General features: G+C 52.7%; 3 protein-coding genes across 4 annotated transcripts in view; 1 reads left to right on the top strand and 2 right to left on the bottom strand.

The window, feature by feature from the left end:
• The window catches only part of RIMS4 (regulating synaptic membrane exocytosis 4), a 49,850-nt gene extending 41,873 nt beyond the window's left edge, over nt 1-7,977 (top strand). For both annotated transcript variants that reach the window (XM_052683921.1, XM_052683920.1), the window contains 3 exons: nt 216-317; nt 576-715; nt 3,221-7,977. In XM_052683921.1, coding sequence (XP_052539881.1) covers nt 216-317; nt 576-715; nt 3,221-3,439 — 461 coding nt within the window. In that variant the 3' untranslated portion in view covers nt 3,440-7,977. The remainder of the gene's footprint in view (nt 1-215; nt 318-575; nt 716-3,220) is intronic.
• Nucleotides 7,978-11,515: 3,538 nt separating this feature from the next.
• KCNK15 (potassium two pore domain channel subfamily K member 15) lies at nt 11,516-15,926 on the bottom strand. The gene is made up of 2 exons (XM_052683919.1): nt 15,590-15,926; nt 11,516-13,250 (listed from the first exon to the last, which is right to left on the bottom strand). The coding sequence occupies exons 1-2, from the start codon at nt 15,870-15,872 to the stop codon at nt 12,337-12,339; spliced, it is 1,197 nt and encodes a 398-aa protein (XP_052539879.1). The 5' UTR covers nt 15,873-15,926; the 3' UTR covers nt 11,516-12,336.
• A 2,881-nt stretch (nt 15,927-18,807) lies between these two features.
• LOC128081043 (P2Y purinoceptor 1-like) lies at nt 18,808-22,699 on the bottom strand. The gene is made up of 2 exons (XM_052683937.1): nt 20,575-22,699; nt 18,808-19,848 (listed from the first exon to the last, which is right to left on the bottom strand). Exon 1 carries the CDS (start codon nt 21,680-21,682, stop codon nt 20,645-20,647), a length of 1,038 nt encoding a protein of 345 aa, XP_052539897.1. The 5' UTR covers nt 21,683-22,699; the 3' UTR covers nt 18,808-19,848; nt 20,575-20,644.
• Nucleotides 22,700-22,706: the final 7 nt, after the last annotated feature.

The raw sequence follows: 22,706 nt of genomic DNA, 5'->3' as shown, positions 1-22,706 counted from the left end.
GTGCTAGGAGGCTGTTGGGAGGGAATTAGAGACTGTTCTTGAAAATGTGGGTTTGAGTCACTGCAGAGCTACTCCAGAGTAACACAGGAGGAGATCAGGCACTTAGGGCCTGCAATTTGACACAGCTCATAGCAGGGGTTGTTTTTTTAACAGTTTATCAGCCTGCAGATAGATTGCTTTGAAAGTGTTCTGTCTGTTTTGACATTTTGGTTTAGGGGACGTGGAAATTGGCTTGCAAGAGCGAAATGGGCAGCTAGAAGTGGATATCATTCAGGCTCGAGGACTCACACCAAAACCCGGCTCCAAAACACTGCCAGGTAGTGTGCTTTGACCTCCTCAAATACTTCACTGAGCCCCAGCTTCCTGCAGTGCTTGCAGAAAGGGGTACTGTTGATTCTGCTTGGCTTCTGTGAGAATGAGCAATCTGTTTGTCATATTGAAAATAAGGGTGGTTGAGTAAATTGTGTGCACTGCTGCAAATGCCTTCTTCAGAAATAGGAGACACAGCACTCTGCCTTTTCAAAATTGAGCATTGAGGTTTGTTCATATTTGTAACTGTATTTGTTTTTTTCCAGCTGCTTACATCAAAGCTTACCTGTTAGAGAATGGCGTGTGCATTGCGAAAAAGAAGACAAAAGTGGCTCGCAAATCATTAGACCCTTTGTACAATCAGGTGTTACTGTTTCCTGAGAGCCCCCAGGGCAAAGTATTGCAGGTAAGAGACTGAGTCTCAGGTCTGCCCATCTCCCTGTTTCATCTGTTCTGGAACATACTGTGTATGGCAAAGAATCTAGATAAGTAACATAGAGGAGGAGAAGCCGATGCTTTCATTGAACTGGATGCACTCGATCTGAACATAACAAATGAAAAGGAAAAGCATTGTTTTATACTCAAACTTTATTATTTGATACCATGGCAGGTAATGTGGACGCTTACCAGGAGAAGGTTTTAGTTTTGTTTCCAGTCAGGAAACGAGTAATGTCTATAGATAGTAAACAGCCTTGCAACAGAGGTTTTTTTCTGTGTTTATTCAGAGCACTCTGCTTTGGCCTTCACCCAGTCACATACCCTGCCTGTTTCTACCTTTTTCTTATACTGCCATACATCTCCTGCCATATGCTCATTTCCAGTTCTGTACCTGTGTTTCCAGGGCAGAGAGTGAATTCTACTGTTAATCCATACTTAAGTCATTTCTGTGCCATAAATCCTAGCTAAAATTCACTGGAATTACTGATGTAATTAATCTGTGAGTTTCTTTTGCTTACCTCCACTCACATATGAATTGCCACTGATTTACAGGATCCTTTTTAGTGAACTCTTCTCCATTTATCTTGGTTGGAAGCAGTTTTCCCTATTGAAGCTATAGTGAACTTTTCTGACTGACATATGGGTTCTGGCTTGGTCTGGATTTCCTTACCTGCAGCCGTGCTGTTGAGTGGATCTTCACCTTGACTTCTCTGTGGACCACAGCATGGTCTTTGTGCCGTGCTGCCACAAAGAAGATGGAAGCAAGGCTGAGGTACCTAAAAATTAGCTCATGAAAGATCTTGAAGGTGTTAAGAACTATGGATTTTATCCCCAGCAGGATTGGAAAGCTCAGTATGAAACGTAATATTTGTCTCCATTTCAGAGACATGAGCAGCATTTTTCAGGTAGGGTCTCCCATAGAATGCCCAAGGTGAGTTGGCAGAGCACAGCTGTCTCTGGAAAAGGTCTCATGGGTTCCAGTACTGCCTGTCCTGGGGCACCACTTCATCTTCCAGCACTCGGCCATGCCTGAGGGTTCTCATGAGTCTTTGCCTTGACCTTACCTTTACAAACAGGCCTTGGTCATAGAACAATGAGAAATGCTACCATGCTGCTTTGCCACTTAATGAGAAATAGTGCTGCCTTCCCATGGGCTGTGGTACAGCAGAAACCGAGTAACAAGCAGCTGTGCTAAATGTCAGTATGTGGTCCTCTGTGAACCTCTCACCTGCTCCCCTAGCTGTGTCTTTGCCTTGGCGGCATTCCTGGTGCAGAAGGCAGGCCTGCTACAAGGGGGTTGGAGCTGTGTCTGCCTCGTTGCAGTTCTTCTGTTCCATGCCCTGCTCCATTTGTGTCATTCAGTTTGTCTTCAGGACCAGTTTCAGTATCTGATTGCAGCTTGCAGTGTCTCACTGCAACTTACTCAAACAGAATAAAATTAGGAGCTTGGTTCAGCTGCTGTGCCACCAGACCAACTTTCTGCAATATCTTGCTCCATCCCATGCTGACCTAGAGTGATAATTTTTGGCTTTTCATTGATATTCATTGTCTCTCCTGCCTCGTTTTGCTTAAAAATGTAATGTTCTGGTTATTCAGAGCCTAGGGGAAAGAATGATTAGCCAGAGATCACCAGTCACCATCATAACCCATCATACTCATCCTCTCCTCTTCAGAACTTGGACTTGCTATGGACTCAGGCGTCACCTTTGTCTTGAGCCACATAGGGCCATTTGGTCACGTGCAGATCTCCAGCATGTCTAAGCCCATGACCCTCACTGCATCTGTTGTTCCACCCACCGGTCTCCATCGTGTCGTAAGTGTGATTCAGCTTTCCCTGCTCAACTGCCAGCTCTTTCATTACACCTTCCTCTGCGTCTCCAAGCTTTTCTTGGCAGTCTGTTGTTTCCCCTGCATGCCACTTCAAGTGTGCCCCTTACATCACCAGTCCCGCTTGGCAGTGCTCAGCTCCTGCCCTTTCTGCAGGTGAGTAACCGTGTCTCCTTGCCATCTGCTGTGCATTACAAGGCTGAGTGCAGGAGTTAAGTTGTATACTTTTGCTGTGTTGAGGCCAGTTGTTGTGCCAGGACTGGTTTGTATTGTGGGTGTTGGAGCTGCAGCTCCATGGGTATGTTGTGCATGTGCTTGGCCTACAGAAGTTGTCCTATTGAAGAAGAGTGTTTCATCTACACATACACTCACTTCTTTTGTATAGGAAAAAAAAGAAAGTCTGTTAATATTCAGATTAGTAAAACTGAGCTAAAAATGCAGGTAAAATGATCATCCAGAACTTCAGCAGCAGCCCAGCGTGTCCCTGTGTATGCCTGCATGGTGTAAACATTTACACCCTTCTTGGATTCTAGTAAAGCCCAGGGAAACTGGATACATAGGAGGAATACAGAATTGGTCAGACTGCTGCTTCCCAAGCAAGCGTGCAAGCTTGTGGATTAACTGTGCTCCCCCCCTTGTTTCTAAGGTGATAGTCTGGGGAAACTACGGCCGCATGGAGCGCAAGCACTTCATGGGAGTCGCAAGGGTCCTCCTGGAAGAACTGGATTTGTCAACTTTAGCAATTGGCTGGTACAAGCTCTTCCCAACCTCCTCAATGGTGGATCCCACTACAGGCCCGCTCCTGCGCCAGTCCTCGCAGCTTTCCCTGGAGAGCACAGTGGGACCCTGCTGTGACAGGTCTTAGTGAGTAAGGAAGGGGGAACTGCTTTTGTTTTTTAAACATGCTGTCAAGGTTTTGTTTGCTGGAACTCTGACCTCAAGCGCAATGCATGTTCAATCAGTTCTTGTGGAGCTGGAAGAGGAGGATAAACCAGTGACCTTAGACAGAAGACAAGGGGGAGGGTGCTGTACCCTCTCTGTCGGAGGAGGTGCCGTGGGGCATGAGTCCTAGTTGTCAAATTAGACATACACCTCTTGTTTCGCTTCTCACTGTCATTCTTGGACCCTTGTTTCAGATCAGCATTAACTCTGGAAAGTTGCAGCATTTGAAAATTCTGGGGGGAGTAAGGAAGGTATTTTTCTTAACTGTGCATCTTCAAAATTTCTTAGGCAGATTCTTTCTCAAAGTACCTAAAAAATGCAGAGGCCAATATCTGACCTAGAAAGAGCAAGAGCAGAAAGTTTCAGAGGAAGCATGAGTTTTTCATAAGATCTTATGGAAAAAAGAAAGAAGAAAGAAACCTGTAATTCTTTAGTATCAATTCCACATCACTGAATCACGTTCCCTGTAGCACTGCCATCGCTGTGTTTTCAAACTGTGCCAAATTACCAGCAAGTGTCTTTCCTGCATTACTTGTGTAACACTGCTGATGAAGCATACTTGGTGGGAGAGTAAGCGCCTGCTTAGACCAGGCAGTTTGAACAGAGTTTGAGTTTAGCAGTCTAATTATCTGCAATTTTGCTCAGAAAAAACCCCCCAGACCACTAGAGGTGGGAGCTGAGCATCAGACTTGCAGCTTGAGATATGCTTTATGCCTTTATACCCTCACTTGTTACTCTGCGTCCTTCAGTCACTTCTTCTGTCTCCTGCTCTTCTTTCATCTCCTTTGTACCGGTACATATCTGCTGGAGATGCTGCCCTTCCTGTCGTGCTATTGACTGACCTGAAACGGGGCTGTTTTATTCTGCTGCAGGAGAGTGAGATTTGTAGGGGTGCAGAAGAAAGAAATTTGAGTCTGTCATCTGACAGGAAGGTGCTGAGAGCACATAACCTTCCTCGTGGAAAGAAGGTTGCTTTAGGCACTCTCAGTAATACACAAGCATTGTCAAATGTGCTGAAAGAAGAGATGCTGTCCCCAGAGTATGGAGCAGTAATGGGTGAGGAAGCTGAAGGCACAGTGGTCACAGCATGTTTATTTCATTTAAGTGCAACGTTAACTGGAAAGGAACATCGTAGGTGAACCTGTGAAGCACGTTCTCTGTCAGCAGAGTCATGTGCTAGAGAAAGGCAAGCTAGATCCTTCACTCAATTAAAATCTCTTCTTTGAAAACACTTACTATGAAAAATAACAGAGAATCTCCAAAGATTTCCTGCTAATGGCTAGATTTTTTTTGTAATTCTTAATGAGGATTTGGTGATTGCACTTTCCAAATAAGCTTTGGAGATGTTTTGCTTTGTGATTTAGAAGTGAAGGTCCCATATCATGTTTAGGAGTGAGCAGATCCTCAGCCTCTCACCGAGGCACTCAGAGCATTTATTTCTGCATGCGGACCTCAGCTTTGTTAGAGTAAAGCATGACTGTAGAGTGGGTGGTGAGAGCAGTTGCTTTTTGATCCAAGCTTGTCTGTGGCGTTTTAAATCATTTTGAGATAAATTTCAGAATAGGTACCAAACAAATAGGCCTTACAATAGTGTCTGTAAAAATGATATGATATAAAGGAGAGGGAAGGCGCAGAAGGGACATAGAATGAATGAATAGGTTTTTTAGTGGCAAAAGCCTCAGCATTTCAGATAAATCTCTTAATTTCCTTGATGAGATATGTCTCTGGCCTCTCACTAATTATTTTTTCTAATCGTATTAGACAATTTCTATATATTAGCTGAAGAAAGTTTGTTGCATGCTGGTCAAACTATGTTGTGACGCTCATTTTTTTAAAGAAGCACATTTACTGTAATTCAAGTCAGCATCCTTTCCTCTTGGTATGTAGTGAGTACTAGGCAATATTGTACAATACGTGTATGAACTAGAATAGATTAGGTAGATTTAGTGGTTTGTAGCACCGGATCTTTTAATAACTATGTCTTTAAGAGGACTGTGGGGAGCTCCGGGTTCGTTCCAAGCCTGGTCACTGAGAAACAGGGCTTCTGTTCTAAGTAGTGCTGAGCACTTCCTATTGGAGATTGTTTGACATTATCCCCTGGTAACAGCCGGTTGGTCATCTTTGTCCTCTGTCAGTAAGATGAATGCAGCGTTGCAGTCTTTTATCCCCCCAAAATTCCCTCTGAAATATTATTTAATGCCTGTCCATTGGAAAGCTCAGTTCTGCTATGCCTGGCGAATGCAACGTGTCTCTAAATCCCTAAAAGTGCAGCAAGCTCATAGACAACTGGCATAGTTAAAACAGGACTCCTCAATGCTGAGGAATGTCTTCCATTTATTTGTAGTCATTCTAAAAGTTTGTTTTCGGGGTTAGAAAAAAAAAACACACAAAAAAAACCCCTCACCAAAAAAAGGCACTTTGCTCGTGTTGTTTTTATTAGCGTCCCCAATTCTGGATTTTGAGGTCATTCTAACAGTCTGCTTTGGGCTGTCTTCTTCTGCTTTGTTCCCTGGGTGGTGGTAGCCCGATTCTCCTTTGTGTTTGGAGTCACTTCCAAGTCCTGTTTCTCTGCAGTGAGTGAAGGTTGCAAGGTCTGGCTGCCAGGCATGGCAGGGTGATGCAGTCCTGGTGGTGCTCCTTTGTAAAGCAGGTGCACTCACAGGAGCCCTTTCAGGAGTGCCCTCAGGGCACGGAGTGTCAGCTCAGGCTGTCCCTGTGCAGTACTGACGCTCTCAGTTCTTGCTCCATTCATGCCCATGATTCCTGCACTATGGCATATTGCAGTTAAAATGAAGTCTAGTTTTCCATCGATGTTAAGACTCCCGGTGTAGCATCCATGGCAAATCTTGGGCTTGGAATGGCTTCTTTTTATAAAACCTAACCCCTTATTTCCCTTTGAATTTGACCTGTCAGTTTCTGTCTAAGGTGGTGTGATGTGCTGGTTGTGATTACTGGTGTGCTGAAGTTTGCCAGGGTGGTGAGTGGCTGAAAGCTAAACTTTGGTCCCCTTTAGTCCTGATGGAGCTTTTTTCCTGTGTCTGAGCTGAGTGGTTAGTTATAATCAGAGAGGGAAAGAGCAGGAGACTTTTAACAAAAGCAAAAAAAAGCCATCATAGTGTTTGTGGTCTGCAAGTGCTGATGAGAGATGAGTCTGAGGAGAGGTGAGTATCTGCCCCACACAGGGCTGGTTCCCCACTCCTTCCTTGTGCGTGAGATGCTCCATTCTAGTAGTAACAGGAAGGTTGCTTGCAGGAAAGAACTGGAGGCTGATCCCTGTTACCTCCGTTACTGTTATGCAGGAAACAAAGGGGCTCGTGGTGCTGAGGCAGAGCCATCTCTCCCCACGTAGCCCAGCACACCGCAGCCCCGCACGCAGCTCTCGCTCCCTCGGGCTGAGCAGAACATGGCCACGTTTCTTCAGGCAGCAATGCGAATTCTCCCGGTCTCCTGGTGTTGCTTTCCCTTTGCCCCAGCACAGCTGGGATGCCATAGAAGACAACACGAGATCCTCATTCTGCAGTTCAACGCACGGGTCCTCACTGTGGGCCCACATCCACGTGGGCAGCAGAGCAGGGGCCCGCTGACAGTCAGCCAAGCACATCCCCGCTTCTTGGTGCGGGTTGCTGCACAGATCACTGCAGAATGATTTGCTCTGGATGATGATGTGCATTTAATGTTTCTAGCTACTGGATCCTTTATCTCTGTACTGTTCTAAATTGGCAGGTCTTCTGGAGTCAGAATATCAGGGCTCCTGTACAGGGGCTGTTTTTAAGACGTTGAGGCAGTTAACAGAATCTCAACCTAAGCATGTTTAGTAATGTTTAGACAGCAAGACAACTTTTTTATGAGACTCATTTTAAGTTAGTTTATTACATGCTGTTAGTAATATTTTAAAACAGGAAAAATATTTTTCTTTAAAGACAAGATGATGTATGTTTTTTAACAGATAGCATAATTTAGCATTTTCAGAAACGTCCAATGTCCTCGGTATGGAGTTTGCTCATTCTTTTGATTTCTGTGTCCCTCGTTATCTTTTATCACCCCTTTTCCAAAAGAGAAGAGACGTATGTAAATAACCACCAGAAAAGAGTCCTACAGGAAATTCTGTTCAAACTGACCATAAAATTATTAGTAAATATTTGTCATTGTTCATTAACTCTCAGCTTCTATTCGAGCCTTTGTTGAAAGAAATAATTGATGTTGTATTTTCAAGATGAAAACGACTTAGCTAGTTTTGTCATAATCCTGTACTCTGTATAAAAATCTTTTTATAAAGAAAGTCTAATAGGCTAACAAGCAATAATATATTCCATTTGGTGTGCACAGATTGTGACTTGCAGGCTGTAGTACATATTGTTGATACAGTTTATAATTGTCTTCAATCTTAACGACATCACTTTTGAAAAAGGTCTGTATTAACTTTGTGAAACTGAAGATTGGGCTGTTGCCTTGTAAGAAATATTCATCGTGTAGACTTCTCTGTGAGTATATGTGCCCATTAACATGAAATCTCGTAGGTGAAGAATGAAACAGCTGTAGGTGACTTCATACTACAGAGTTTAAAAATAGTTTCAATATAAACTTGATGACTGTTTCAAGCACCCTGTTTTTCTTAGGCTATTTAGTATTTGTAACTCAGTGAGAACGGTTCCCACTGCCACTGTAGCCCTGATAAAGCAAAAAAGCCTTTGCACTCTGGGCTGCGTGAGTTCTGCCCATAGCTGCCTGTTTGCCTCGAGGCAGCAGGGGCAAGCTAAAGGGAGTTTATTTCAGAGCAGCAGATTGAACTGCTCTCATTTAAAGGCTTCGTGGGTTGTTTTGTCGATTTCATGGATGGCATTTGTCCATTTTGTTAGAAAATTCCACCCAAGGCAGCGAGATTGCACCTCCACAGAGGATCACGGGGACTGACGTGTGAATGGGAGCAGGCTGTTCTGGCTGTCTTCAGAAAGCTGAGTGGTGCTGAGCTCAGCAGATTTTTCTGTGGTGGTAGGATCAAGATTCTGGATTTTAAGTCAGCTTTATCACTGTTGTGGTACCTGAAATCAAACAGCTTCGGAACAGCATCCCACTCAGTTGGCTGCGGCCCGTCTTTGCACTGTTCTCAAGGTTGCCACCTGCCAGCCGTGCAGCCGGCGGGCCACGCGCTCAGATGCTGGAAGCCCAGATGGGTAATGAGAGAACTAATTCACAGCTGATTGTGAAATGCTTGGAGGATAAAGAGCCATGTGAATGCAAAGTGCCATCAGCAGAGCAGTCCAGGGAAACACACGTGTTGTAATTGGTGTCCACGTGCGTGTGTGCAGCCAAGTGCCCCTGCCTGCAGGTCACCTGGGGCGCCTGCCGTGGCAGGACCTTCCTGCAGCCCAGCCACTCGCCCACAGCAGCAACATCGGGCTCTGTCCTCAGGAGTCTCAGGCATTCCCCACAGCGCGGATACCTTCTGCCCTCCCTTCCCTTTGGTAGCTGCTCTTGTCCCAGAGGAAGAGAGGAATGGGAGAATTTCTTGTAGCATTTGGTTCTTTGCACTTTAGCAACCAAACATGAGGAGGAGCCAGCACCAGCCCTTTATGGAGCACCAGCAAACAGAGGCTGAGACCTAATGCTTTTCCCTTCATGCCTTCCCAGGAGCTGAGATGGCAGCTAGTGCCGTGTGTGCCCTGCTGAGCTGGGCCAGTGGGCAGCTTTGTGTTGATGCAGCACGTCGGGAATCGTGCGGCCCCCAGCTCAAAAAGGAGAAGGCTTTGTCCTGCAGGAAGGATGCGTGGACACAAGGCATGTGGGAGGGATGTTGGCAGGAACACTCCAAGGTAGGACTCAGGGCACGTCTGCTGCTGGAGCCTGTTGTATGCTAATCCAGGGCTTGGTTTTTAGTTGTCTGGGCACCGTGGATTCAGATAGCTGCCCACAGGGCTCCAGATCCCACTGAACACAGTCTTTACATCTTGCAGCATTCTTTCCTTGGGGCTGTTGTTCCTTACCCAGTGCTGCTCCTTGGTCTCTGTTTTGGTGATTCTGTCTCCTGGACCTACAGCTGCTTTGAGCCTTATTTGGAGCAGACCTGTGGTGTGTGCCCTCAGTCACATGGTAGTGGGAGCTGCAGGCTGTTCTCTGGTTCAGGTGGCAGTGGGACCCCAAGGTCCCAGCATAGCATGACTGTGGCCCTACCACCCACACAGGAGCAAGCGTCCCAGCCACGTATTGTGGCAGCGCTGAGCTCAGAGCGCAGGGTAGCTCCATGCCAAGTCTGGTTGGAGCTGGGGGTCTTTGTAGGCTACTTGCAGCCCATGCCATATGGTACAGCCAGCCAGGAGAAAGCAGGGACAGGAGGAGCTCTCTCCTGGCTTTTTCTTTCTGCTGCTCCCTGTGTACATTCTCCCTTCCCTCTTGACACGAGGCCTTACTCCAGCCCACAGGCCCGAGGCTGCCTGCAGCCCCTCTTTGCACTGCAGCGTCCATCCCACGCTGCTGGGCAGCCCGCAGAGCTGGTCTCTGTGTGGGGACAGGGCTGTCCTCCCAGCTGTCACCCTGCAGCAGGCTGCTGCCTCCGTGTGCCCCCAGGGAAAGCTGCTTCCATTGGGTCCAAACTTTTTACATCATCAGTTGCTCCAGAAAACAACAAACAATAGCTGGGCAGGGGCACCATGCAGTTGCTACGTCTCCTCTCACCTTCCTGTAGGAGTGGGGGCCTCTCCAAAGCATTTGGAGGTTTTTAATGCTGCCCGCCGAGCTCTGATCCCACAGAGCTGGAGGGAACACCAGGACGGGCAGTGTTGGCCTTGCTCCTGCCTGGGGGCTTTAAGGTGCAGGGCTGCCTTGGGTGGAAGCGTGGGACACCGACAGCGGTGCGCTGCGGCCGTGGGCAAAGGAGGGTTCTGCTGTACTTTTTTCCTGTCTGTAGGTTTTATTCAGACGATATGTGATGATCGAGTGATTTACAATTCAGTGTTAAGCTAATGAAAACGTTGATAATGGTGACAATAAAAACCTTTTTTTTTCCTATGGTGTGTTGGATTACTTTAATCTAAAATTCAGCGGGATCATCCATTCTCTCTGTGCCTGAAGGAAATGCTGTGAGCTCAGCCTGCCGCATCGCAGCGGTGCCCGGACTCCTTCCTGATGCTCTCAGCAGATGGGTTCTCTCTGAACCCACCCTAATTTCAATCCTGCATTCCTCTCTGCCATTTCCAGACATCATTTGTCTGTGGGCATCTGCAGGCACACAGCTGAGCTCTCTTCTGTTTTTACTCCAGGCAGAAGCCTTCTGCTCTTGCTGTTGTATTCTGTGGGGACCCTTCATGGTCACGCTGGCCACGGTAGATTGATTTGGAAACCCTGGAACATAAAGTGTTGCTGGCAGAAGAACAGTACTGTGCCCCATGATGGTGGGAATTCAAAGAGGGATGGGATGTGTGTTCAGGGGAGTGTGGGCACCTCTGGGAAGGAGCGTCCATGGGGGAATCACTGGGACTGCAGTCCTGGTGCAGGAGGGTTTGTGGAGTGCCACTCACCTCAGAGTTTCTTAAAGGTTTTCTCATCCCAACCTCTGTGTGGACTGGCAGGGCAGCTCCCCACCACCCTCCTGCTGCAGCTCCAGCCCCAATGGATCCCTGGTCCTATGTGACACATGGAGTGATGAATGGCACCTCCCACCCTCAGACCATCACCAGCTCCCAGAAACAGGATGGGCTCAGACAGTCACTAAGCAACCAGTGACCTCCCCCAGGGACATCCCTGCCCATGGACATCCACAGCCCAGCCATGGCAGGGCACGGGGAGTCTGGCAGGGTGCTGGGCTTTGGGCTCAGGCACATCTGCTCCTTTCCTGTGACAAACACTTGTCCAGCAGCAGCTGGGTTCACCTTTTATTAAACCTCCCAGAACAAAAAGGAGAAAGCAAAGCCTGTTCTGAAGCCATCCCGATGTGGGTACTCTGCATGCCTTCCCACCAGAGGCAAAATGGAGAGGAAAATCACACAAAGGGGTTTTTAGATAGAGCTGAGTGAAAACGTCTGTTTATTGGGGGAAAACAAAAAAGTGAAGCAAAGCTGCTCCCACTGCCAGAGCCCAGCCCTGCTCTCCTGCAGGGTGGGACAGGGCATGGAGCACCAGCTGGAAGCAGCCTCCTCTGTGGGGCTCTTTGCTAATGTCCTGATGTGAACCTGACCCTGTGCAGGTGGCTGCATGGTTCAAGGAGGAGCTCTCTGGGGCTGAGCCCTCAGCACAGCCTGGGCTCACAGGTTTGGCTGCAGTCCTTCCCACCAAGCAGTCTGTGTGGGGACCTCTTGGCAGGTGCCTGCATGGAGCTCAGCTCCAGGGCTTCTAAATCCCTTCCCCAGCCATACTGCCATCAGCCAGAGAACTGCAGCCCACCTCGGGTCCTGTCCTTGCATGGCACTGCCTCATCTGTGCCCAGGGAAGAGCCTGTGGGATGTCTTCAGCCCTGCGGGACTTGCTAACGTGTGTTTGGCCATTGTGGTGCTCTTGGCATATGTGACAGCCTGTGTGGCAAGAGGCAGTGACCGCATCTCAATGACCAAGGCAGCAATGCCTTCATTTTGAGAGCAGGCAGGTGGGAAAGCAAACCTACATCCTGCTGATGGGGCCTCTTCCAGACTCAAATGCTTGAGCCTGCTTGGGAGGAAGGAAAACCAAACAGTGCGTAATTGAGGCTGGCACCCTGCTGGAGGAGCGATGCCATCTCCAGGCCCAAGGTCCCCCGTGTAGGGCTGGTTGCCAGCTGGGAGAGAGGAACAGAAGAAATGAGAGGTCAGAGGGGCCCGATTCCTTTGTTAATTGTTCATCAGCACAGCGAGGCTCCTAGATGGATTTCCTGCGTGGCTGTGGGTGCCGCGGGCACCGAGCGCTGCCCGATGACAACGTGCTGGCCGGGGACGAGCCAGTCTGTCCTCGTGTGCTCAGCGACACCTCGTCGATTTTGTAGGAAATGGAGTTGTAGTAGACGGGGTTGGTGTGGCAGCTCAAGGTCTCGGGGTGGGAGGGCGCGGGGCTGCCGCACAGCGGGGCCCGGTAGCACAGGCAGGTGCAGAAGGCCGGCACTTTGCCCTCCCCGTTGGCCGACTGCCGCCGCTGCCGCTCCGCGTCCTCCTGCACCAGCGGGATCAGGTTCATCTGGCTGGTCCTGTCCTCTGCCGGCAGAAAGATGGCCTTGTTGCTGTGCCCGTCCTCCTTGGCTGTGAGGTGGATGGCGTTGCGGGCCCTCCTGAGTGAAGCCCTCTCCTCGGCGTCGCGCCGCTCGTCTTCCGAGTTCATGGTGAGGAAGCGCAGCACCACCAGGTTGAGGAAGGCGCCGATGACCGTCAGCCCCACCAGGATGTACATGAAGCTGAACGCCACGTAGGGTGGCTTCTTCTGTAGCGCCTCGTTCTTCTGCAGGGCCACAAAGTCTCCGAAGCCGATGGTGGTCAAGGTGATGAAGCAGTAGTAGTAGGCATGGAAGAAAGTCCAGCCCTCAAAATAAGAGAAGGCCGCAGCCCCGATGCACAGGGTCCCCATGCAGGACAGAAAGCCCACCAAGACCATGTTCTCCATGGAGACGTTGGTTGTTCTCATGCCCAGACACTTCTTGATCTTCTTGAGCAGGAGCCGCACGACGGTGTTCATGCGCTCACCCAGGCTCTGGAACATGACCAGCGTCAGGGGGATGCCCAGGATGGCGTAGAACATGCAGAACACCTTGCCAGCATCTGTGCCTGGGGCAGCGTGCCCATAGCCTGCGTGGGGGAGGGGGAGAATCACAGAATCGTTAAGGTTGGATAAGAGCTCTAAGACCATCAAGTCCAGTCATCCTCCTACCACCAATACTGCCCACTGACCACATCAGTGTCCATCAGTGCCACATCTCCACATTTCTTGAACACCTCCAGGGATGGTGACTCCACCACCTCCCTGGGCAGCTGTGCCACTGCATCAACACTCCTTCTGAGAATAAGTTCTTCCTAATTTCCAACGTCAACCTCCCCTGGCACAACTTAAAGCCACCCCCTTTCCTTCTATCGCTGTTACCTGGGAGCAGAGACTGATCTCCACCTCACACAACCTCCTTCAGGGAGCTGCAGACAGCAGTAAGGTCTCCCCTGAGCCTCCTTTTCTCCAGACTGAACCATCCCAGTTCCTCAGCTGCTCCCCATAAGTCCCCACTGTGCTCAGACCCCTCACAGCCCCGTTGCCCCTCTCTGGACGCGCTCCAGGCCCCGATGTCTGTGTGGCAGTGAGGGCCCACAGCTGAGCACAGCACTCGAGGTGCAGCCCCACCAGAGCTGAGCACAGGGGGTCCCATGTGCAGCCACATATGGAAGCTGTGGAGCAGAACCTCCCACTCTCCTCAAATGCCTCTTAGAGATTTAATTTCCCCACCTCTCTCCAAGTCTCAGCACTATGACTCAAGAACACACACAATTATACCATGAGGCATAATGAGGTACTCATCACCGTCCTTTGGACCTGGCTGATCCTGCACCCACCTCAGTTACATAAACTGAACTGAAACCAGCGGCCTCTGACCTAACGGGGTGAGTAAGTGTCAGGCTGCGAGGAGTCATGCAGCACTGCTGCGTGGGGGCAGAGGAGGCGCCCAACCTTTCCTTTGGGTTTCTGTGTCAACCTGCTGGGGCAGGGGAGAGGCTGGGGAGAGGCTGGAGGTGCCCATGTGAGGGCCTTATCCCAGCCCTGCTGTGCTCTGAGCTGCCAAGGCAAGGGGGAACAGCCCATCCCTAATTGCTGCGTCTCTTTATAAACCCGTGCAAGCAAACCCAGTAAACTTAATTCCTGCGTGGCACATCTCATGGAATACAGAGCAGAAAATAGACTGCAATGGAAAAAAAAAAAAGGAAATAAAATAAAAAAAATTAAAGAATCAGATCCAAGCCCAATAACTGAGTGCAATTATCAGGTCCTAAGCACAATGAGAGCAATGAGGACATAAATAAAATGATCCAGAAGAGCTGTTATAGCCTGAGAGGTTCCTGAAAGAGCATTTGACTGATGCTTTCAAAATGACAAAGCTGCATTAGAAAGCTACACAGCTACATTAACGTTAAAGCTGAGATTCATAGCACAGTGTGACATAAGGAGGGCTGGCGTTTGAGAAGCACAGCACCTGGGCTGGGATTATTTATGGCAGGGGGTGTGTGATAAGCATGGCAATTGTTTGTCACAGCCGACAGAGAAATAATGTAAATGAAGCTATAAGCTGTCACGGGATGATGGGGGTTTTCATTGCAGCCATTCATCCTGCCGGGGCCGATGCTCAGCCGCCTCATCTCCTGGTCGCACATCTCCTCGTGTGCCCGTGCCAGACACAATGAATGCAGCCACCAGGCGTGTGCTGCCCGTGCCGAGCTGCCCCGAGAGGCTGAGCAGCCTCGGCCGCGGAAGGGCAGGAATTGGCCTCAGGGCTCCGCCGCCGAAGCGCTGCCGCTGGTCGGGATCCCAGCGCGAGGAGCGATGCGAGCACGGGACCCCACGGCCGCCCGCCCTCCTGGGATGCTCGGGGTGCATGGATTCACGAAAGCGGATTAAATAAATGATGCTGATCACCTGTGTGGCTAATCTCAGAATTAAAGCATTCCCCGTTCAATTTAGCGTTACTCTATTGTGAAACAGCAGGCAGACCAAGGCTGGGCTCCGGTGCGCGCGTACACCTGGGGGCTGGACGCGGTGCCACCACCCCCCGACCTGACTCGCCCCACTTTCCCTGCGGGCACCCATGCGCGCAGAGCGAGATTCGGCGGCCGGGACGGCCGAACGCAGAGTTTGGAGCCCGCGAAGGGGCCGGAGCCTCCCGCGCAGCTCTGCCGCCCGGCGTGCGGCTACAGCAGCAGCAATGAGGAGCGCCGCTCCCCGCCCCGCACCCCGCCGACTTCTGCAGCTCCGGCCCCGCGTCGCCGGGACGCCAAGAGCGTGGCGGCCGTGCCCGCGGCTCACCTCTCCCACCGCGGGGTCCCGGCACCGCGCTCGGCGGGGCAGCTCGGGGCCGAGGAGCCGTCCCGGCTCGGCCGAGGGAGCCGCGCTGCGGGGCGGGGACGGAGGAGCGCCGGGCTCCAGCACTCACCGATGGTGGTGATGACGGTGATGGCGAAGTAGAAGGAGCCGGCGAACTTCCACTGGCGCCCGGCGCGGTGCGGCTCGGCCTGCAGCACCAGCCGCTCCAGCTCCCGGTAATCGTCGGCGGAGAAACGGTACTTCCTGCGCAGCTCCCCGCGCTTCTGCTCCAGCAGCCGCTTGCGGCCGCTCTCCGCCTCCGACTCCAGAGCATCGAAGACGGCGGCGCCCACCAGCAGGTAGGAGAAGATGCAGAGGATGAGCGCTGCCGTGCGCAGGTTCTGCCGCTTCATGGCGAGGCGCGGCCCCTCAGCCCGGGCTCCGCATGGCCCCGCCGCCCCCCACGGGCCCCGCGCAGCTCCCGCGCGCCGCCCCTCGCGCCCCCCCTGCGCACACGCGCAGCGCTCCCCGCGCGCCCCGCGGCCGCCCGCTCCCCGCCCGCTCCCCGCCTTCCTCCGCCCGCACCGCGCTGCGGGGTCACGGCTGTGCCCGCTCCGCTCCGCCCTGCCCCGCTCCTTCCCTCGCTTCCCAGCCGGGCCGTTCCTGTTCGTTCCTCTCGCTCCGCCGCCCGACGGCGGCAGCGCTGCGGGGAACGGATGGATGCGACGGGTGCCCCGCGGCGCCTCGGGGAGAGCAGAATCGGCCGTTAGGAGATGGAGCCCTCGAAGCGCGGGCCTGGCTGCTCGGCTCGGCTTCCCCAGTAGTTTATGTAAGCCTTATGTTTCGCTTTTTAAAAATAGAAAGATGCTTCTCCCGAGTTGCGCGTTGCGGGCGATAACATCTCCTTCAAAAATAAACTCTGCCAATCTCGGCTGGGAGCAACGACGCTGCCGGGAGAGCTGCTGGGGCCCTGCGGGTCCGGTGTGAGCTCCCAGCTCCTCCCCGGGACAGCCGGTAGGTGCTGCAGCCCATTATCCCGCGCAGGTCCAGACGCACCGACGCGTTTGCTCTGCAGACAGGTGCAAACTGCACAGCTCCCATCGTGTGCAGCTGCAGGACAGCAGTGGCAGCTCTGGGGCTTTACTCTGATCTCAGGCCCTGTGGGACAAGATCCACCCATACACAGCAGGGGCAGGAGCAGTTCTGTACCAAACCCGCCCGGTGACACAGTGCTAACCAACGCAGGGCTGCACAGGCAGTGCACACAGCAGTGTGTTTGCGTGCTGTCACAGGCATTAGAATGAAGGCAATGCTGCGCAGCGGCCCCATGCTCATACATTTCCTTACCCCCACACAGCAAGTGCACCAGAGCTGTGTCACACCGCACACACATCCCTCCTGCCCAGAGAGAAGCCCCACACTGCGCAACTTGGCCTTTGTCTTCTTGCTGCTCTCACTGCACTTGAACAAGGGCACATGGGAGCTGCAGGATGGGAGAAGTCAACATAACGCACTTCAGCATTGATTTCCAGCAAGAAATTGCATTATGAGATGACATGTCTTCTTTTTATTGCACGGGGAGGCGGAGGGACAGCAGAGCTCTGTGCATTAAGCAGGAGCTCTGGTGCTTGGAGTGTTCGCATCCTGGGGGCTGCAAACAGAGCTGGCTGCATGGCTTTCCCTGGGCTCTGGGGCATTCTGCTGCCTCCCTCCTACCCCTGCAATCTGGGAGCCCAGGCACCTGCATTCCACTGTGGGTCCTGCCTGATGCCCAGCCTGAATTCCCCAGCCCTGCTCCCCTGGAGCTCATGCGTGGAGCGGCCCCAAGCTGCCAGCGCTGCTGCTGTCAGTCTGTGACCACAAACTCTATTTTCAGCCTATTAAGTTTTTATGTGCTTGGAAAGCTGTCAGTTGAGTGCCAGCCAGGCACACAGCACCTGCCATAAAGCGCCTGGCCCGCGCCCAGCTGAGAGAGGTGCTGCTTTGATCTCAGCCGCTTTCATCGGTGCGTTTATTTGTCTGGAGCACCTTGGCTTTAATCACAAAAACAAGCTAAAACAATAATGTCCCTACTTAATCACTGCTGGGATTGTTTGCTGAGAAGCAGAGCAGACAACCAGTTGGGATGTGGGCATTCCAGCACAGCCAGGGCTGAGGGTGGTGGCACTGGGATCAGCACACAAAGCAGTGCTTCGCTCAGTGCAGAGCAGGACCTGCTCCGCTCCCACGGTGGGCAGTGCTATAAATGAGTTCTCTGCTGCAGACAGGGGAGGGGCAGATGTTCTGGGAATGCACTGCAAATATGCAAGGATTTTCCTGAGGATGCCTGGATGACAGCTTTGCCCTCATCCTGCGGTGGGGCTGGGAAGGGGAATGCTGCGTCCTGCTGCTCTCATTGCTCCCACCCAGTGCTGCGGTTGGGTTGTGGAGCCGGGGGCTGCAGGACCAGGAGTGATTTCTCAGTGGGGAGCAAATAAACCAAACCGAAACTATTTGCTTTGTGGTGCAGTGAGAGCACTGCACTGCAGACACGTTTTGTTCTCCACCTCGAAGTCGTGACTTTTTACCAAATCGTTTGTGCACTGAAGTTCCCCAGCTGCTTCTCTCAGGGTGGATGAATGGGGACGATGGGATGGCTGCTCCCATAGGGGCACACAGAGAAGGCTGCTCCCATAGGGGCACACAGAGATGCCCCCGTGGCTCTCGGCCGACGTGCAGTGGCTGAGCCACGTCCCCAGGGCAGAGCACACAGCAGCACCGTGGCCACAGCTGCTCTGCGGATTTCTGAGTCAGTGATGGGGATGAAATGAACGCTGGGCTTTGGGGAGCTGGGCAAAGCGCCTGCTTGGAGCAGGAAGGTCAGCCTGGGGCTGCAGTGGGACAAGGAGGCTCACTTCAATATGCTCCGTTTGAGTGTCTCTGGGCAGGGGCTGAGGTACAGAGCTGTGCAGGTGAAGCTCTGGGTTACCCCAGGGCACCTCCTGCCCCATGGAGGTCCCTATTTATAACCACACACACAGAGGAATAATATGAGACCAACAGCCTCATGCAGCCACGCTGAATGTTGTTCTATTTATACGGGTACTCTCCTTAATAAACTGTTGGTCTCCCAGATGCCAAAGCACTCTGCACAAAGACTCTGAATTTCATTTTAAAGAAACATTCACTGGCAGCACCCCATCCCACACATATTGACCATTTTTGTCCGGATCGCCCAGAGTTAACTGCATTACCTTTGCTTCCCCAGCTCAGCCGATGTCCTTGGTAAATCAGATGAGCTGTCAGGTCTGCTCTCCCAATACCCAGATGTACTGGGACAGTGAAACTGCTCTGCTGCAGAAATAAATGCTGCATTCGGGGATGCTGTGACCTTTCATTAGTGACCTGCAGGACTCAGCCCTTCTTGCAGCTCCCACCACACCACAGGAGATGCTCCCAAAGCCCCTTGCCCTGCAGTCCTTGCTCTGCTGAGGGCCTCTGGTTTAGCTGTTGTTGACAGCAGTATGTTCTTGTGTAGCATTCTGGATGCCAAGCAGAACAGTTTTGCATTCTAGAAGGAAGTGAAATGGTCGTACATCTGTACATCTCTGTCTGTCACATTTGTCACCTGTGGGGCAGCAGCTGCTTTTTGCACAGGGAGGAGCCTGGAGCAAAAGCAGCAGGAGGGGGCTGCTTTGCTGCTCCATTACACAGCTGTGAGAGCCAGGCAGGCTCATGTGCCAGTGGTTGTCCTTAATTACACACACAGCTAATTAAGGAAGGGAACTTGGCTGGGTTGGGGAGTTTTTTCTTCTTCTTTCTTCTTTTCAGCTTGGATGGAGAGCGGTGCTGCCTGAGGATCAGGAGGGCTGTGAAGCATAAGATGCCACCAAGCCCTGGAGCCATTGTTACAGAGTACAGATCCCAATGGTTTCTGCTGGATTGACTGATGTGGGATATGGAACCACGAGATGCTACAGATCCTGGGCTCAGGGCTGGTTTGTGGGATACTCTTTAATTCACCCTTAATGATGGGAGGGCAGCGGATGAGAGCTGGGCGCATGGGGAGGAGCAGAGCTGGTGTGTGCCCCAGCTCCATCCCCCAGGCCAGCTGGCTCTGTGCCGCCACTAAGCTTTAGAAGAAGCCAGAGGGGCACAAGTGAACATGTCAAGTGTTTATTTGCACCTCAGATGCATTAGCCCCATGTGATCACCACTGTGTCCTCTGTGGAGCAGTGAGGTGGGGCCATGTAAGCAGCAGCTGGCTGGCACTGGTTCAGGCTTTGCTCTGACTTCAGTCCTGCGTGGGGCTGTGCTCTCCAGGTAGGGGGCAGTTCTAACTCATGTGCCCCTTCTGAAATCTGCTGCTTCAAGTTTCACTGCTGCAGTCACGCGTTGCAGCTGCTCGTGCTGGGGAGAACCGAAAGCAAAAAGCAGAGTGCTGCTCAGGAGCTGCTGTTCCCCTGCAACAAAAACGCCCCCACGTCCAAGGAAGTTGATGCACGTCCTGCCCTGGCAGCTCACTGTACCTCTGCACAACTTCAGCCAGTGCTGCCTCTCTGCAGGTGACATTTGCACATCAGATTTACAAGAGACAATAGCTCATGTTAATACCGTTGTGAGGCCGAATGCCGGAGAGCTGCAGCCCCCACCCAAGTGACTCAGAGCTCTGTGGAGCATTGCCTGCTGAGCAAATGGTTCAGGCCACTGCGGTCTTTTGCATTGCAAAGTAATAAAAAAAAAAGCCCTGAGAAACTTTAATATGCCTGTTTGCGTGTTATACACTCTTCCGCAAGAGAGTGAATGATTCTAAAGTACATTTTTCTGCTGTGAAGGAGGCGGGTTGCAGAAGATAAGCCAGATCCCAAAGCAGATCTGCTTCCAGAAACAACCACCACCGCTGCTGGCACAGTTTAGTCATGTTTCAATCAAGATATGTTGGTGAATGTTTCCATTTCTACAGTACTTCCCCCTGCAGAACTCCCCCTCTCCACCATCCTGCAATGCAGCAGCTCTCTGCCTCACTTTGGGCTGGTTACTCTGTTCTTAAGCCAGAGCCCAGCCTACTCCCTGCTGCCCTCGATCCCCTCTGTCCCAGACACCATGCTGGAGCCAAGGACTGCAGTCTCATCTCACCACAAAGCGTGCTTCGGGTGGGGGAAAGCTGAAGCTGATGTGCACAGGTGTCGGGGAGGTGCTGCACTGATCAGAGCTGCTCAGAAGCCTCCTGCAACTCAAAGACGATGCTGCTCCTCATCTTGTGGGCTCGCTTAGAGGATTCCCATGTGAAGATGGATCCCAGGGTCTCCTTGGCCCTTTGGTGGATATTCCTCACGCGTGACATGCAGTCTTTGCTGGTCATGATGTAGAGCAAAGGGTTGAGTGCGCTATTGAAGCTGGCCAGGCCCCTGGTCACCTGGTAGGAGATGTAGATGTTCTTCATGGCCTGTGTGCAGGACCCCTGCCGCTGCCAGGCTCGGGACAGCAAGTTGAGGTTCCTGAAGATGTGGTAGGGCAGGAAGCAGACGGAGAAGAGGACCATGACGAGCACCACCAGCCTGATGCTGCTCCTCCTGAGGCCGGGCTCCACCGTGTCGCTCCTGCAGAGCACCACCACCACGTGGCAGTAGCACCCGACGATGATGAGGAAGGGGATGACGAACCCCGTCACGGTGATGGCGGCGGTGTAGGGCACGTAGGCACCCAGGCTTTCATCCCCCGTCGTGTCGTGGCACCGCATCCCCATGGGGTCCATCTTGCTGAAGGCGAAGTCAGGGCCCACCTGCACCATGACCCACAGCCACACGGCCGCGCTGAGCCGGCCTGGAGACACGGCAGCCTGGCAGCGGCCCCGCGCCCGCAGCGGGTGCACGATGCCCAGGTAGCGGTGCACGCTGATGCAGGTGAGGAAACCGATGCTGGTGTAGAGGTTGAGGTGGAAGAGCCCGCGGGTGAGGCGGCACCAGCCCCTCCCGAAGGCCCAGGTGCGGCCGCGCAGGTAGTAGCTGATGAGGAAGGGCAGCGTGCAGACGTACAGCAGGTCGGCCAGGCCCAGGTGGCCCACCAGCCGGCTGAGCGGGCTGCGGGGGCCGGAGTGCAGATAGCACAGCCCCAGCACGTTCCCCAGCAGCCCCAGCGGGGTCACCACCAGGTACACGCCGGGCAGGAAGCGCTGCGCGAAGGCGGCATCCACGGGGCACAGAGCCCAGCTGCTGTTGTCCCAGAGCGGAGTGCTGTTGGCCATCGGGCGCTGGAGGAGATGAGCAGGCGGCGCGGCGCTCGGGGAGGTGCTCGTGGGGTCAGGACCCAGCGCCAGGGATACGGAGCGTGGGGCTCCTAGAGGAGCTGCCAGCCCGCTGGAGGTACTGCGAGCCGGGCACCAAGGCTCGAGCTATTTCTGGTGGTGCTGGGAGGGGCGGGAGGAAGGCATGCCTGGGACGGCTCTGCGCCGCGTGGAGGGGGCGGGAGAGCTCACAGATCGCTGCCGCTCTGCTCGCTGCGTCCCGTCCCCAGGGAACGCCACTCTTGCACCCCGCATCCAACTCCGAACTGCAGCTCCGTGCTCGGACCGCACGGCCCACAGACGGCCGGCGTTAGGAGCGAGGGCAGAGCAGAGATCCGCCTGCAAAGTGCGGGTGGCCCCGGTCCAGCACATCGAGTACCAGGGGCGGTGCCAGCACCGCGGACGTGCGACGCTGCCTGGCCCCGGTGCATCTCCAGGGGCCAACAACATCCCGCTGCTGCCCGCTCGATATCCCTTCCACAAATAGAGAAAAATCTCTTCTCCTCTCCCTTGAGCGCTTTTAAGAGGAGGGAACGCAAGAGGCGCTGTGCCTTTCCCCTCCTGCCCGCAGGCGCTGGGGTGTGACGCGGCGGGCGCGCGGAGTTGGCGGAGCTTATGCGAGAGTTAAAACCAAACCCGAAGAGTGCCATCACCCACCTTCACTGCTGAGCAACTGCTGCAGCAGCAACAACGCCAGAAATAGCGTTATCTCCGGGCACCAGAGCAAACAGACCAACGGGCAGAAGGAATGCGGTTTTCCATGGCAGGGGTACGGCCCTGCCCTCCTGTGCTGCCGTAGAGGAGCCCGAGCCACAGGAGTGGCTCTTATTGCGGACGAGTTGGCTCCAAAAGCAATAGAGATTCTGTTCAACAGCAGCAAAATAAGTGTGTTTTGTTACAGATGTCGACTGTTACACGTGCTTGCTGAGAAACAAACTGTGCTCTGCCACTCTTGTGCCGCTGTGGATACGGATGTGGCTCTGAG

The sequence above is a fragment of the Tympanuchus pallidicinctus genome, unplaced genomic scaffold (assembly GCF_026119805.1).
Source record: "Tympanuchus pallidicinctus isolate F22 unplaced genomic scaffold, pur_lepc_1.0 scaffold20, whole genome shotgun sequence".
NCBI classification, from domain to species: domain Eukaryota; kingdom Metazoa; phylum Chordata; class Aves; order Galliformes; family Phasianidae; genus Tympanuchus; species Tympanuchus pallidicinctus.
The sequence above is the reverse complement of the archived record's forward strand: the minus strand, read 5'-3'. Positions and strand labels throughout refer to the sequence as shown.

What these genes read in the sequence shown, in the direction of transcription:
- KCNK15 (XM_052683919.1), bottom strand. Translation starts at nt 15,872, where the DNA reads ATGAAGCGGCAGAACCTGCGCACGGCAGCGCTCATCCTCTGCATCTTC. An exon ending in CACCGTCATCACCACCATCG is followed by an intron (nt 13,251 to 15,589) that starts GTGAGTGCTGGA and finishes TCCCCCACGCAG; the next exon opens with GCTATGGGCACGCTGCCCCA.
- LOC128081043 (XM_052683937.1), bottom strand. Translation starts at nt 21,682, where the DNA reads ATGGCCAACAGCACTCCGCTCTGGGACAACAGCAGCTGGGCTCTGTGC.